Source organism: Halichoerus grypus, chromosome 2 (genome assembly GCF_964656455.1).
Source record: "Halichoerus grypus chromosome 2, mHalGry1.hap1.1, whole genome shotgun sequence".
Lineage (NCBI taxonomy): Eukaryota > Metazoa > Chordata > Mammalia > Carnivora > Phocidae > Halichoerus > Halichoerus grypus.
Window position 1 is genome coordinate 100,070,232 of NC_135713.1, and position 12,613 is coordinate 100,082,844.

The following is a 12,613-nucleotide window of genomic DNA, read 5'->3' on the forward strand; positions in this document are numbered from 1 at the left end:
GGTTCTACGCGCCGGGTCGGAGTCTGGGATCCCGTCCCCGCGATCGACGCTGCGGAGGTGCGGGGCCAGGCCCGGCAGGTGGGGACGGCCGGGGGGGCGGGGGGGCGGGGAGGACCACGGGCCCGGGCTGCGCGGATTCGTGGAAACTCGGCAGGTTGTGGACAAGCTGGCACACCGGCTACTTTTCCCCTAAATGCTAGTTTAATGGCCTTTTCTCACGTTGAAAAAATAAGGAATAGATTTGAAAGATTCTGTTTCTGCTTTCCGCCCCCCTCCTCCTTTATTTTATTTTATTTTATTTTATTTTTCCTATTAGTGTTGAGCCTTAAAATTACAGCGCATTAAATGCAGTGTAGTGTCCTGCAACAGAAAAAGGACATCAGTAGAAAAACTGGGGAAATCCTAATAAAGTTTGTGGTTTGGTTAATAGCATGTATCAATATTAACTTATTAATTATGATAAATGTACCCTAATAACAGAGGAGTCTCAGCAAAGGATATACAGGAACTCTCTGCACTGTCTTTGCAACGTAATGTAAATCTAAAATTATTTTCACAGAAAGTTGAAAAATAAAATGCCAGAGAGTGGTGTAACAAGCCATTGTTCACCAGGGAGGGCCCACATTAGTTCCTCTTTGTGGAACCTGCCAGGAATTAGGTATCTGTTTGACCAACCTGTTTGCTAGGGCAAGAGTTGTCAGGCTAGTGGGTGTGGATGCTTCTACTCCAAGTTTTCTGGGCAGGAGTCTTTTTTCTTTCAGTTCCGTCTATCACATTTCTGTGGATACTCCTTGCAGAAGGGGCATGTGCGATAAAAATGTCAGGAAGGACTATTAAAAAGGTACAGAGAAGCCTGGCTGGCTCAGTCAGAAGAGCATGTGACATTGCATCTTGGGGTCGTGAGTTCGAGCCCCAGGTTGGGTGTAGAGATTACTTAAATAAAAACTTAAAAAAATGGGGCGCCTGGGTGGCTCAGTCATTAAGCGTCTGCCTTCAGCTCAGGTCATGTTCCTGGGGTCCTGGGATCAAGTCCCACGTCGCGCTCCCTGCTCAGCGGGGAGCCTGCTTCTCCCTCTCCCACTCCCCCTGCTTGTGTTCCCTCTCTCGCTGTGTCTCTCTCTGTCAAAATAAATAAAATCTTTAAAAAAAAAAATTTTTTTTTTTAAATGGGAGGCATGCGTGGCTCAGTCAGCTAAGCATCTTACTCTTGGTTTCTGTTCAGGTCATGATCTCATGGATCATGAGATCGAGCCCTGTGTTGGGCTCCACACTCAGCGGGAGTCTGCTTGAAGATTCTCTCCCTCTGCCCCTCCTCCCACTTGCTCTCTGTCTCTCAATAAATCTTTTTTTTAATTTAAGATTTTATTTATTTATTTGACAAGGAGACACAGCGAGAGAGGGAACACAAGCAGGGGGATGGGAGAGGGAGAAACAGGCTTCCCGCGGAGCAGGGAGCCCGATGCGGGGCTCGATCCCAGGACCCAGGGATCATGACCTGAGCCGAAGGCAGACGCTTAACGACTGAGCCACCCAGGTGCCCCAACTCTCAATAAATCTTAAAAAAATAAAAAGGTACAATACAGAGCTGGGAAGCTCAGAGGTAGGAGAAATCACGTCTGGCTCAGGGGCGTCAGGAGGGCTGCTGGAGGGAGTGGCTGTCATGAGCTGATGGGGACTTAGAGGAGAGAGCATTCATGGGGTGGAGAAGAGCGCCGGCAGCGGCTTGAAGGTGACTGCACGGAGAAGGCCCGGGTGCAGGTGCAGTCCTTCTTAATGGAAGCACAGAGCCTGTCCAGGGAGCAGTGACAGCTGAAATGGGAAGTAAAAACTGGAGTCTCATTGTAGATAACAGGGTGACACTTGAATTATATATGCCATGGGAGCCATGGAATGTCTTAGGGTAAGAGAGGGTTATCACTAGATCTGGGCTTGGAGCAGCAGTGTATAGGATGGCTTGGAGTAGAACAACTAGGGAACTATTGGTTTGGCCCAGGAGAGGTAATAAATTCAGCCAGGGCTGCAAAGTTAATATCCAAAGAAAGATATGGTTTGGGGAGATTTTGTGGGCCTAGAGGACTTGGTAACTGAAGGGATCAAGGAAAAGAGAACTTCCAAAGTTTTGGATCCGGGTGTTTTGGAGCATGAATGATACATATGCAGAAACAGAGGACTCAGGATGAGATCTAGGGTGGGGCGGGAGGACATTGATTTCTTTTTTGAACAGCTGTGTTTGAATTGCTGGCAGGACATCCAGCTGGAAATGTGTTGTAATTGTGTTTAACAGTTGAAGCCAAATGTACACAGCAGGGACGGAAAGAGGAAAAGGAGCCTGAGCAGGCCGACAGGAGGCAGTCAGTCATTCCTGTGGGGCTGAAGGGCTAAGGTCACTGGGGGCCTGCTCGTAGCAAATCGGTAGTGTCACAGCACAGTCCCACAGCACAGGTGGGAGAGGCTGCGGAGCAAGCCTAGATCTCGGATTTAGCAATTAGGAAGTCAGTGGCCACTTTTCAGAGAGTTGTTTTAGTGCAGATGTAAGAAGACTGCTCATTGCCATCTGTTCATCCTATGGCCTTTCCCAAGTGACCAGAACACTGGGCCAGGAGCCAGAGATATGGCTTCTAGATATGGCCACTACCTGTGTAATTTTGGGAAAGTCATGTATAGCTTGTACTAGCAAAGAAAAATAAAACTGGAAGAACCCTTTTATTCCTAGCAACAACAGTCCATTGAACTAGTGTTCCACAGGGCACACTGGGAAATGCTGATACAGAACCAGAATCTTAGAGCCTTAAAGAAACAAAAAACCATCTTATCCAATCCTCCCATTTCACAAAAAAACTGATATGCAAATTCTAAATCAATAAACATTGATTTCAAATACATCGATGGTACCCAAAACAACCCTATAAAGTAGTAATGCTTTTTGGCCCATTTTGGAGATTGGAAAACATGCTCCGAGAAGTTAAAGGACTTGCCCAAGATGATAGAGCAGCAAGTGGTGGAGTGAAATTTGAACTCAGACCTCCTGAGTCAGGGCCTTCTCTGTCACATATCCTGCTGCCTGCCTGGTTTTCAACTGGCTACTGGAACATTAGTAACTTAGAACATTTTCCCTTTTTTAGAAGGCATGTGTTATAAAAGTCGTTTAGTTTGACTTCATTACATATGAATATTAGTATATAAAACATGAGAGAGTACACAGCTGGCCGTTCCCAAGTTATATTTTTAAAAACGGTAGAGTACTGGATCATGGGAAAGCTCATTATGTTCAGCTGTGAACAGTGGAAAGACAGAACGATGATACCTGATTTTATGTGGCACATTAAAAAATATTCTTAGCTAATCCTGCGGTTGCTCTTTCCTCATGCTACTTTTTTCCTTTGTGTTGACCAATTCCATTTTCTCCACTGCTGGCTGCCCAGTCCTGATCACACCCACCTTAACAGAGGTGTGAGATTGCATTTATAAGCAGGAATTTGCGATAGAGGTAAAACACAGCTTCTTAGGGAGTAATTTCCTGTCTATCTTGACAAGTAAAAATAGATAAACTTACTTATTTCAGAAAGGAGCCAAGATGATTTTATAAAAATTTGGGGGGAAAAATGACTTTTACTTTCAGTTCTGTTTGATGTCATAAATAATAGAAATGTGGTTTATTCTGATGTTAATTTCATTCACGTTCCCAGAAAGCAGTGGCTAAGAGTGTCACAGTGTCTCTGACATGAGGGATCAGGATTCAGAATCTGGTTCTATCTCTTGTTAGCTATGTTACTTAACCTCTCTGTGCTTAAGTTTAATTATCTAGACTTAAACAATAACAGGAGTGTCTTGCAAAGTAAAGATTAAATAGAATAAGTAAAACACTTAAATAGTGCCTAGCACATAGAAATAAGCAACAAGTACTATTATTACATCACTGAAAAAGAACTAGAGCTGATTTAAAGCATCTAGTTTAATAATTTGCTTATCTAGGAGGGTTACAACTGATGAACACATTTCTCATCTTGTTCCCTAATCCAGTTAAAGATCCCTTATTCTTTTTTGTTTAAAAATTTTTTCACATTCTTAAGGTATAATTTACATACAATAAAATGCACCATTGTAAGGATGATGAGTTTTGACAAACCATCACTCTGGTCAAGATAGAAGACTTTTCGGGGCGCCTGGGTGGCTCAGTCGGTTAAGCGGCTGCCTTCAGCTCGGGTCATGATCCCAGGGTCCTGGGATCGAGTCCCGCATCGGGCTCCCTGCTCTGCGGGGAGCCTGCTTCTCCCTCTCCCTCTGCCTGCTTCTCTGCCTACTTGTGTTCTCTCTCTATCTCTCTGTCAAATAAATAAATGAAAAATCTTTAAAAAAAAAAAAAGATAGAAGACTTTTCTATCACCCCCAAAAAGTTTGTTCATGCTCTCTGAAGGCAGCCTTTCACCCTAGGCAACCACTGATCTGTGTCTGTTATGTATATTAATTTGGCCAGGATTTCACACAGCATGTCTTCCTCTGTTTGCATAATGTCTCTAAGATACATCCACGTTGTCACATACATTAGAAATTCATTATTTATTGCTGAATATATTCTGTTGTATGGACTTAACCACAGTTTGTTTTTCTGTTGATGGACATTTGGGTTGTTTCCAGTTTGGGGCCAATTTGAGTAATGCTATGACCATTCATGCACACACCTTTGTCTGAGCATATGTTTTCATTTCCCTTGGGTAAATATCAAAAATGCAATTGCTGGATCACCTGTTTAAAAGAAACCGTCAAACTTTTCCATAGGGGTTGTACCATTTTATACCTCCGCCAACTGTGTATGTCCCCATCCACAGCAACACAGAATTGACAGTGGTATGTAACAGAATCTCATTAGAGTTTAAATCTACAATTCCCTGACAACTAATGATGAGCGTCTTTCTGTCCGTGTACCTTCTTTTATGATGTTATCTTTTCAAATCTGTAAGGGATTTTGCTTTCAAATATTGAAAATATATGGTACTGGGGCGCCTGGGTGGCTCAGTTCATTAGGCGTCTGCCTTCGGCTCAGGTCATGATCACCGGTCCCGGGTCCGGCTCCCTCTTCTGCAGGGAGTCTGCTTCTCCCTCTGCCTGCTGCTCCCCCTGCTTGTGCACTCACTCTCTGTCTCTCAAATAAATAAAATCTTAAAAAAAAAAAAAAAAGTATAAAACAACAGAAACCCCTTCAAACATGGTCAGATTTATCTGGCATCTATGTGTGGTTTTCTTTCTTACTTTTTTTTTTTTTTCTTCAAGATTTTATTTATTTGAGAGAGAGAACACAGAGGGAGAGTGAGAGGAAGAAGCAGACTCCCCGCTGAGCAGGGAGCCCGATGTGGGACTCAATCCCGGGAGCCTGGGACCATGACCTGAGCTGAAAGCAGACGCTTAACCGACTGAGCCACCCAGGCGCCCTATGTGTGGTTTTAATAGTGGAAGAATAAGAGAAACATCTCACTAAAAAAATGCAACACTTAGATTTAATTATTTTTTAAAGTCCTGGTAAGCAATTATGTAAACAGCAGGATATTTAGAAAAGATGTCAGATGTATTTTTTTTTTTTTAATGAGTCTTGAGAAAAGGATGAGATGTTTCTAAACAACTGCATCAAAACAGCGCTTTTGAAATGCCTGGTGGCCAGAGTCCTTCTCAACCGTCCTCTGTGCAGGAGGAACAAGGCTGAGCAGTTAAGGTGCTCTCCAGCCACCAGGTAGGTGCTACAGTGGTCAGTGGTCTCCCCACAGGGAGGGCTCAGTGGTGGGCCCTGTACGGCATTTTATCTGGAGTGTTTTCTTCTGGGAAGAAGGGCAGGCACTTAGCTCCACAGTATGCAGGGTGGAGCCTTGCGGAGGTGACTGTTTTTCTGCCGGACAGGCGAGTATTTCAGTTTGTTTGTTTATTCCTTCCTTCATTCACTTATTTAAGAAGTATTTCTTGAGTACCAGTTATGTCCCAGATACTGTCTTAGGCATTGGGAACGCAGTGATGATCCAAACAGACAAAATTTTCTATTCCGCTTAGGGCCATCTGGAGCAGGTCTGGACTCCGGCAGAGGAAAAGTTTCAGGTTGCCCTACTTTTGAGAGGCATCACAGGCCGGTCAGAACCAACTCCTACTTTCCTAGGCTCCCACTTTTGTACTCCCTTCCCCCTTTCGGTGGCACGATTAGAAAAATGAGTAAAATAGGGAGGGGTATGTTAGAAGGTCCTAAGTACTAAGGGGCAAAATAAAGCAGAGAAGTGGGAGGAGGAGTTGGCAATTTCAGACCCGGTGTCAGTCACGGGAGCTGCCACTGAAGGAAAGACCCAAAGGAGGTGAAGAACCAGTTGAGCAACTGTTTGGGGAATAGCATCCCAGGAGAACTGTGTCTTCACAGAAACAGAAGATGAACCAAGTAGAGCTAGAGGAGAGGCTCTAAGAGCACCGAGCCCCTGAAGTGCATGAAGGGCCATGAAGGGACAGAGGCGGGGTGGTCTCCGTAGTCACTGCAAGTCCCCGTTTTCAGAGACTTCTTGAATTCTATATGGTTCTTCCGCTTGTGAAAGCCATACCCTTTCTTCTCTTTCCTTGGCAAAAGCTGATCTGCTTTCTCCTGATCAGGAGATGATTAGATTCAGTTAAAAGGTTTTCCTGCTTCCTTACAATTCACTGCAATCTTTGAAATAAGAGGTTGGATCTTCTCCTACCTAAAAGGCCCTTAAATGTTCAAGAACTTGGACTGGATTGTAAGGGCCATGTGTGTGCCGATGCGTCGCTGGGATAGCCATGCCTGTATAATAGAGAAAGAAACTTTTCTCCCCACCAAAACCCAACTTTATTATACTGATGGTTTTTAAACTATTTCTCTTAATCACAGATAACAACCTGGTTTTCCTTATGTTAAATACGGCATCTGGCTGATGAGCAGGGTGGTGAGGCCGCCGAGTGAGGCAGAGGTGTGGACCTGGGAAACGGAGGACGATGACATGGCAGAAGGCGACTTAGGGTATGGCCTCGGAAGAAGGCCCGGCGGTATTTACGAAGTGCAAGTTTCACACCTATCGACATCAAGAAAAAGATCTGATGGCAAGAACTTCAGCCCGCCCCCACTTCCAGGAAAGGGGGAAGAAAGAAGTGGCGCCATTTTTCAGTATTCCAGGCATAAGAGCTTGCAAGATACATACCCTGCAGAGCCCAGAACTGCCCACTACGCACGACAGAGTAGCAGTGGTAAGAATGCTTAGTGCCCTCCCCTTTCTCCTCCTCTCCTGTGAATTTCATCAATGCTTTCACCCTTCCAACACCAGACAATAGGTCACTGTCGTGTGTGGAAATTCATCTTTATTCACCTGGTGGGATTGGTGATAGTATAAAAGTAACCCATGTTTCTATTTCCAACTATTGTATGGAGGAGTGTAGCAGTTAGTCTGCATTAATACACATATGTTAGTGATATCGGTGATTACCTACCTTGCTTTTGTGTGTGTGTGATTTAGTGGTATGCGTCATCCATGTTTTTTTTTTAATTCAACTATTTATTGGGTACCTATTAGGTGCCAGGGGCTGTTCTAGGCTCTGGGAACATTAGTGAACAAAATAGTCTCCATGTCATGCAGTTCACATTCTAGTAGAGGAGAGAAAAAATTAATCTACCAGTCAACAGCTATGTAACATCAGGCAGTAGTAAGTGCAGGAACAGTGAGTATTTGGAGGGGTTGGCGCATGCTTTTTCAGGCAAGGGTCGGGGTACCTATCTAAGGAGGTGGCTTTTGAGCACCAGAATGAAATGATGTCCAGGCCTGGTACTTATCTGGGGAAGGTGTGTTCCAGGCAAAACATGTATGCTTCCAGTTATTTTACAAATGTCATGAAATCCTCCCCCTAAAAATTAATCTTTTTTAAAAAAGTAATCTCTACACTCAGTGTGGGTAGTGCAACCCAGAGATCAAGAGTCGCACGTTCCACCGACTGAGGCAGCCAGGTGCCCCTCAAAAAATTCATCTTAATTTATCAGAAAAAAAAAAAAAATTATGCCATATATTAAAAAAAGAATAAAATTCAGAATCACGTTGTGATAGAATGTTACAACTCCAAAATGGTTGGGAACCCAGGGGTGACTCCATGCCTACCTGGTGGCACAGCTCTTGTCTGGCTGAATCTTCTATAATCCATGTGGTAAAACTTCCCCCACGCAAGTGGAACAAACACAAATTAGAACAACATGAGAATAATTTAAGAAACATGGTTTTTAGATTTACAAAAAACATGCTGCAGATGCGGATCTTATCCCCCATCTTTCAAAATCCTTCTTGAAATTAGGACAGGATTATTTATATATTTTTCTTTCAGTTCCTATCATGCATAGAGGTTGGGTTCTGTTTTGCAAGCAAGATGTTGAAAACCGCACATATTGCTAAAATGCCTTTGTAAGAACATGAGGAAACCACTGGGATATAAACAAAATGTAACAGTAAAAGTATGAGCTCCTGTCTTGTTGGGTTATGGACTTTTAAGTTAGCTTGATCCTACCTAAGGATATTGTATTGGTTTCTTGTCGCTAATAGGTAATTTCCAAATTACCACAAATTTAATGCCTTAAGATAACACAAATTTATTATCTTACAGTTCTGCAGGTCAGAAATCCAAAACAGGTTTTACTGGGCTAAAATCCAGATGTCGGCAGGGCCGCGTTCCTTCTGGAGACTCTATTCCTGAGAATAGTATCCATTCCTGAGCCTTTTTCAGCTTCTAGAGCCCACCTACATTCCTTGGCTCGTGGCCACCTTCCTCCATCTTCAAAGCCAGCAATGGCTGGTCAAGTCTTTCTCATGCTGTTTTACCCTGACACTGACTTTCCTGCCTCCCTCTTTCATTCATAAGGACCCTTTGTGAGTACAGTGGGGTCACCTAGATAATCCAGGATAATCTCCTAGTCCTTAACTTAATCAAACTGACAAAGTCCCTTTTGCCGTGTATTCACAGGTTCTGGGGATTAAGATGTGGTCATCTTTAGGACCATTATTCTGCCTAGCACAAGTATTACTACAACAGAACTTTTCATTGCCAACCCAGTGTCACTTGTCTCTCCTTGGAGCCTTGTGCCATCAGAATAAAAACAAGATTTAGTTTTTGCCTCGGATACTGTCATACTGAAAGTTCAGAACAGCAAAGAAGAAATTGTTTTGAGAAGTTTTTAATGTCCCTCAAAATACTCTTTCTAAAAAATCTTTTCTTCCTTTTACTTCTTCTTAGTCTTCTTGCTTGTAATTTACCACTTTCATGTTTTTCTATTGCCAGTGAGACCACAATGAAAAGGAAGCTCCTGGGAAGCTCAGTTTAATGTCTCAATTGATCACAGTAAGGAGAGAATAATTGAAGTTACAGGAGACTTCTAGTCATTCTCCTTGGAAAGAAATTAAATTCAGGTTATTTCTTAGATATTTCGTATCACTATATTGATCAAACTTAAGCCAAACCACCAAAGTTTATTTCACTGACCAACATTCATGTTTTTAAATACTGTTTTGTATGTAGTAAATAACCAGTTCATTAACAACAGTTTTATTAGAGAGTCCCTTTTTAAGGAGTATTTTTATTCAAAAGTATGTATCTTTTCATTTGTGCAATGTTTTAAGCTACCTATTTTTATCATTATGTGGTTTATTACAATTCTTTCCTCTTGACAAAAAATTGTATTTGATATTTTGTAAACAGATGTCCTGTATTCAACTGGTTAAAAAAAAGTATTTGTTTTGTTTTGTTTTTTTCCTAATAGATTCTAATTCAGAATTGTCAAATGTAGAATTAAAGCGACGTCTTCAGGATACTTTAGAGGTAAGTACTCCGGCTAATATAAAAATTCTCCTGTGAACAAAGCCCACTGATATTTTAAATAATGCTGGCTTTCCAGATATGCTCAGTGAGCCACAGTGTAAAGCTCCTAACTTTCAACTGTGCTCCTCTGTCTCTTATCTTCTTCATCTCTCAAGAAAGCTATTTACGTAAACAGGCCCTCCAGCTCACCTTTCGCCCGGAACCTTTCACAAGAGAGTTACAAACTTCCCTCTATCTGTCTTCCCTGTGTGTGTGGCTTGAAATAAACTGACTTAATTTAACCTCTTTGAAGTCAGAGGACAGCAGGCTTCCCAGGTGCTCTGAGTCCAGTCTGCTGCTGGGAGTAGGAGTAGGTGTGCAGGGTCCCTATCTTTCCGGGAACCAGAAGACCGAATGTGAATTTGTAACTCTTCTGGTGAAAGCTACCGAGCTACCGTTTTGTTTTCTAGGGCTGCTGTAGCAAAGCACCACCAACAGGTGGTTTGAAACTACAGAGATTTATTCTCTCGCAGTTCTGGAGGCTAGAAATCTGAAATCAAGATGTCAGTTGGCCATGTTCCCTCTGGAAGGTCGAGGAGAATCCTTCTTTGCCTTGTCCTAGCTTCTGGTGGTTGCCCCTGACATTCTTGGCATTCCTTGGCTTATAGCCACATCACTGCAGTCTCTGCCTCTCTTGTCACATGGCCTTCTCCCCTTTGTGTCTGTGTCCAAACTTCCCTTGTCTTAGGACATAAGTCATTGCATGAGGCCTACCCTAATCCAGTATGACCTCATCTTAATCTGATTATATCTGCAAAGACCCTGTCTCCAAATAAGGTCACATTCTTAGTACCAGGAGTTAGGATTTGGACAAAACTTTCCTTGGTGGGAAGGACATAATTCAACTGATGATAGCCACTAGCTCTGTGGGTGAGCACGTGCTTATTGTTGGTGCTGTAAAGATTATTTTCAGATTATTAGCTGTGTGGTCTGGAAGGGTAAAAGCAGAAGGTCTGGGCTTTTAGTTACAATGGGTACCTGATGGTGAGAGTTTCAGTCTAAAGCCTGCCTGGGCCACTTAGGAAGCCTGGAGGAATTCCCAGCCTCTTTTGTAAGGTCAGAGCGCTTAGGTTCAGAGCGCTTGCTGAGTGTCAGAATGTTGAGCTTACATGTAAACTATCCAAACTGATCATTTTGGGGGTTGCATATCTTACAGATATGTAGACTAATTTTACTTCTCCCCTCAGGAGGTAGAAATTTTAAAAACTGAACTTGAGGCATCTCAAAGACAACTAGAAGGTAAAGAGGAAGCACTAAAAATTCTTCAAAGCATGGTAAGAAGTTATTTTTAAATTTTGGTCACTTACACATTCCAATCATAGTTAGTATGGTTTTATCTTTTAAAACAAAAGCGTCAGTGCTTAATATAAGGTGGTTTTTTTTTTGAGGTGCAGATTTTTAAAACAGTTTTATTGAGGTAAAATTTATATGCCATGGATTTCACTCGTTTTCAATGTACAATTTATTTTTGCTAACCTTAGAGTTGCATAACCATCACCATAATCTAATTTTAGAATATTTTCAATATTCCCCAAAAGGAAGCGCTAACCCATTAGCAGTCATTCCCCATTCACATCCCCAACCCCAGACAACCACTAATCTCCTTACTGTCTTTTGGATTTGTCTTTTCTATTTCATGTAAATGGAATGATATAGTATGTGTCTGGATTCCTTTAATTAACATGTTTTTGAGCCTCATGCATGGTGTGGCATGTGTCAGTACTTTCTTCCTTTTTATTGCCTAATATTCTATTGTATGGCTATGCCGTATTTTGTTTATCCATTCACCATTTGATGGGCACTTACACTGTTTCCTCTTTGGGGCTCTTATGAATAACACTGCTTTATTTGTTCATGTGCCAGTCTTTGTGTGGAAAGTTCATTCATTCATTCTCATATTCATCAGGAGAGTCAAACCAAGATCTTTTGACGTGTGAACTATCAAATTCTCTATAAAAGGTGGTCTCTATGGAAATTCTCTGGTTTTCTATCGTCTTAAAATAAAAATGTGAACCTTACTGTGCATATAGGAGTAATGAGAAATTTAATTTATACTGATAGGCTTCTTATTCTTCTTAGGCAATTTTTGGCAAAGCCACAAGTCACACCCAAATGATGCTGCAAAAAACTGTGGAACAAAAGAGATCCTTGGAGAAGGTATTTGCCACTTTTAGTGTAGACTTGTTCAGTCCACTAAGCTTTCAAATAGAATTTCCTTTAAAAATCACCATACTAGATGGGTATGTCATTTGTGCATACCCTCTTTTAGTTGGGCTTCTATTTTATACAGTCCCTTCCCTTTTGGAGCTTACAATCCAAAACATACTATTACACGGGCAAAGAATTAAGATTTCTTTTATTGCCTCATTTTAAGGTAGTAGGAGGCTTGCCAAGTTGACACTTTCTATTTTTCTTCTTTTTCCTTTTTTCTTTCTCCTCTTGCCTGGCAGAGCCTGCCTCTTTCTGACCATCTCATCGTCACTAAACGGTAGTTAGGAATCACCTTGGAAGGTCTTGTTCCTGTGCCTGTTGTAGCCTCTCTTTTTTTTTTTTTAAAGATTTTATTTATTTATTTGACAGAGAGAGAGACAGCGAGAGAGGGAACACAAGCAGGGGGAGTGGGAGAGGGAGAAGCAGGCTTCCCGTGGAGCAGGGAGCCCGATGCGGGGCTCGATCCCAGGACGCTGGGACCATGACCTGAGCCGAAGGCAGATGCTTAACGACTGAGCCACCCAGGTGCCCCTGTTGT

At 42.3% G+C, this 12,613-nt stretch overlaps 2 protein-coding genes across 6 annotated transcripts in view; one reads left to right on the plus strand and one right to left on the minus strand.

Moving 5' to 3' along the window:
* Positions 1-5,709: 5,709 nt before the first annotated feature.
* CDK7 (cyclin dependent kinase 7) overlaps positions 5,710-12,613 on the minus strand; it is a 49,871-nt gene continuing 42,967 nt past the window's right edge. The window contains exons 12-13 of one of the 3 annotated variants that reach the window (XM_078067239.1): positions 8,121-8,172; positions 5,710-6,604 (exon numbers count right to left, since the gene is read on the minus strand). In XM_078067239.1, the coding sequence (XP_077923365.1) occupies positions 8,153-8,172 (20 nt within the window). In that variant the 3' untranslated portion in view covers positions 5,710-6,604; positions 8,121-8,152. Of the gene's footprint in view, positions 6,605-6,917; positions 7,050-8,120; positions 8,173-9,168; positions 9,395-12,613 lie in introns of those variants that run through there. The other 2 variants (XM_078067238.1, XM_078067241.1) reach the window with 2 other exon arrangements.
* Positions 6,912-12,613, plus strand: part of CCDC125 (coiled-coil domain containing 125) — a 42,008-nt gene continuing 36,306 nt past the window's right edge. For all 3 annotated transcript variants that reach the window (XM_078067234.1, XM_078067232.1, XM_078067233.1), the window contains exons 1-4: positions 6,912-7,221; positions 9,767-9,825; positions 11,052-11,138; positions 11,944-12,021. In XM_078067234.1, coding sequence (XP_077923360.1) covers positions 6,912-7,221; positions 9,767-9,825; positions 11,052-11,138; positions 11,944-12,021 — 534 coding nt within the window. The remainder of the gene's footprint in view (positions 7,222-9,766; positions 9,826-11,051; positions 11,139-11,943; positions 12,022-12,613) is intronic.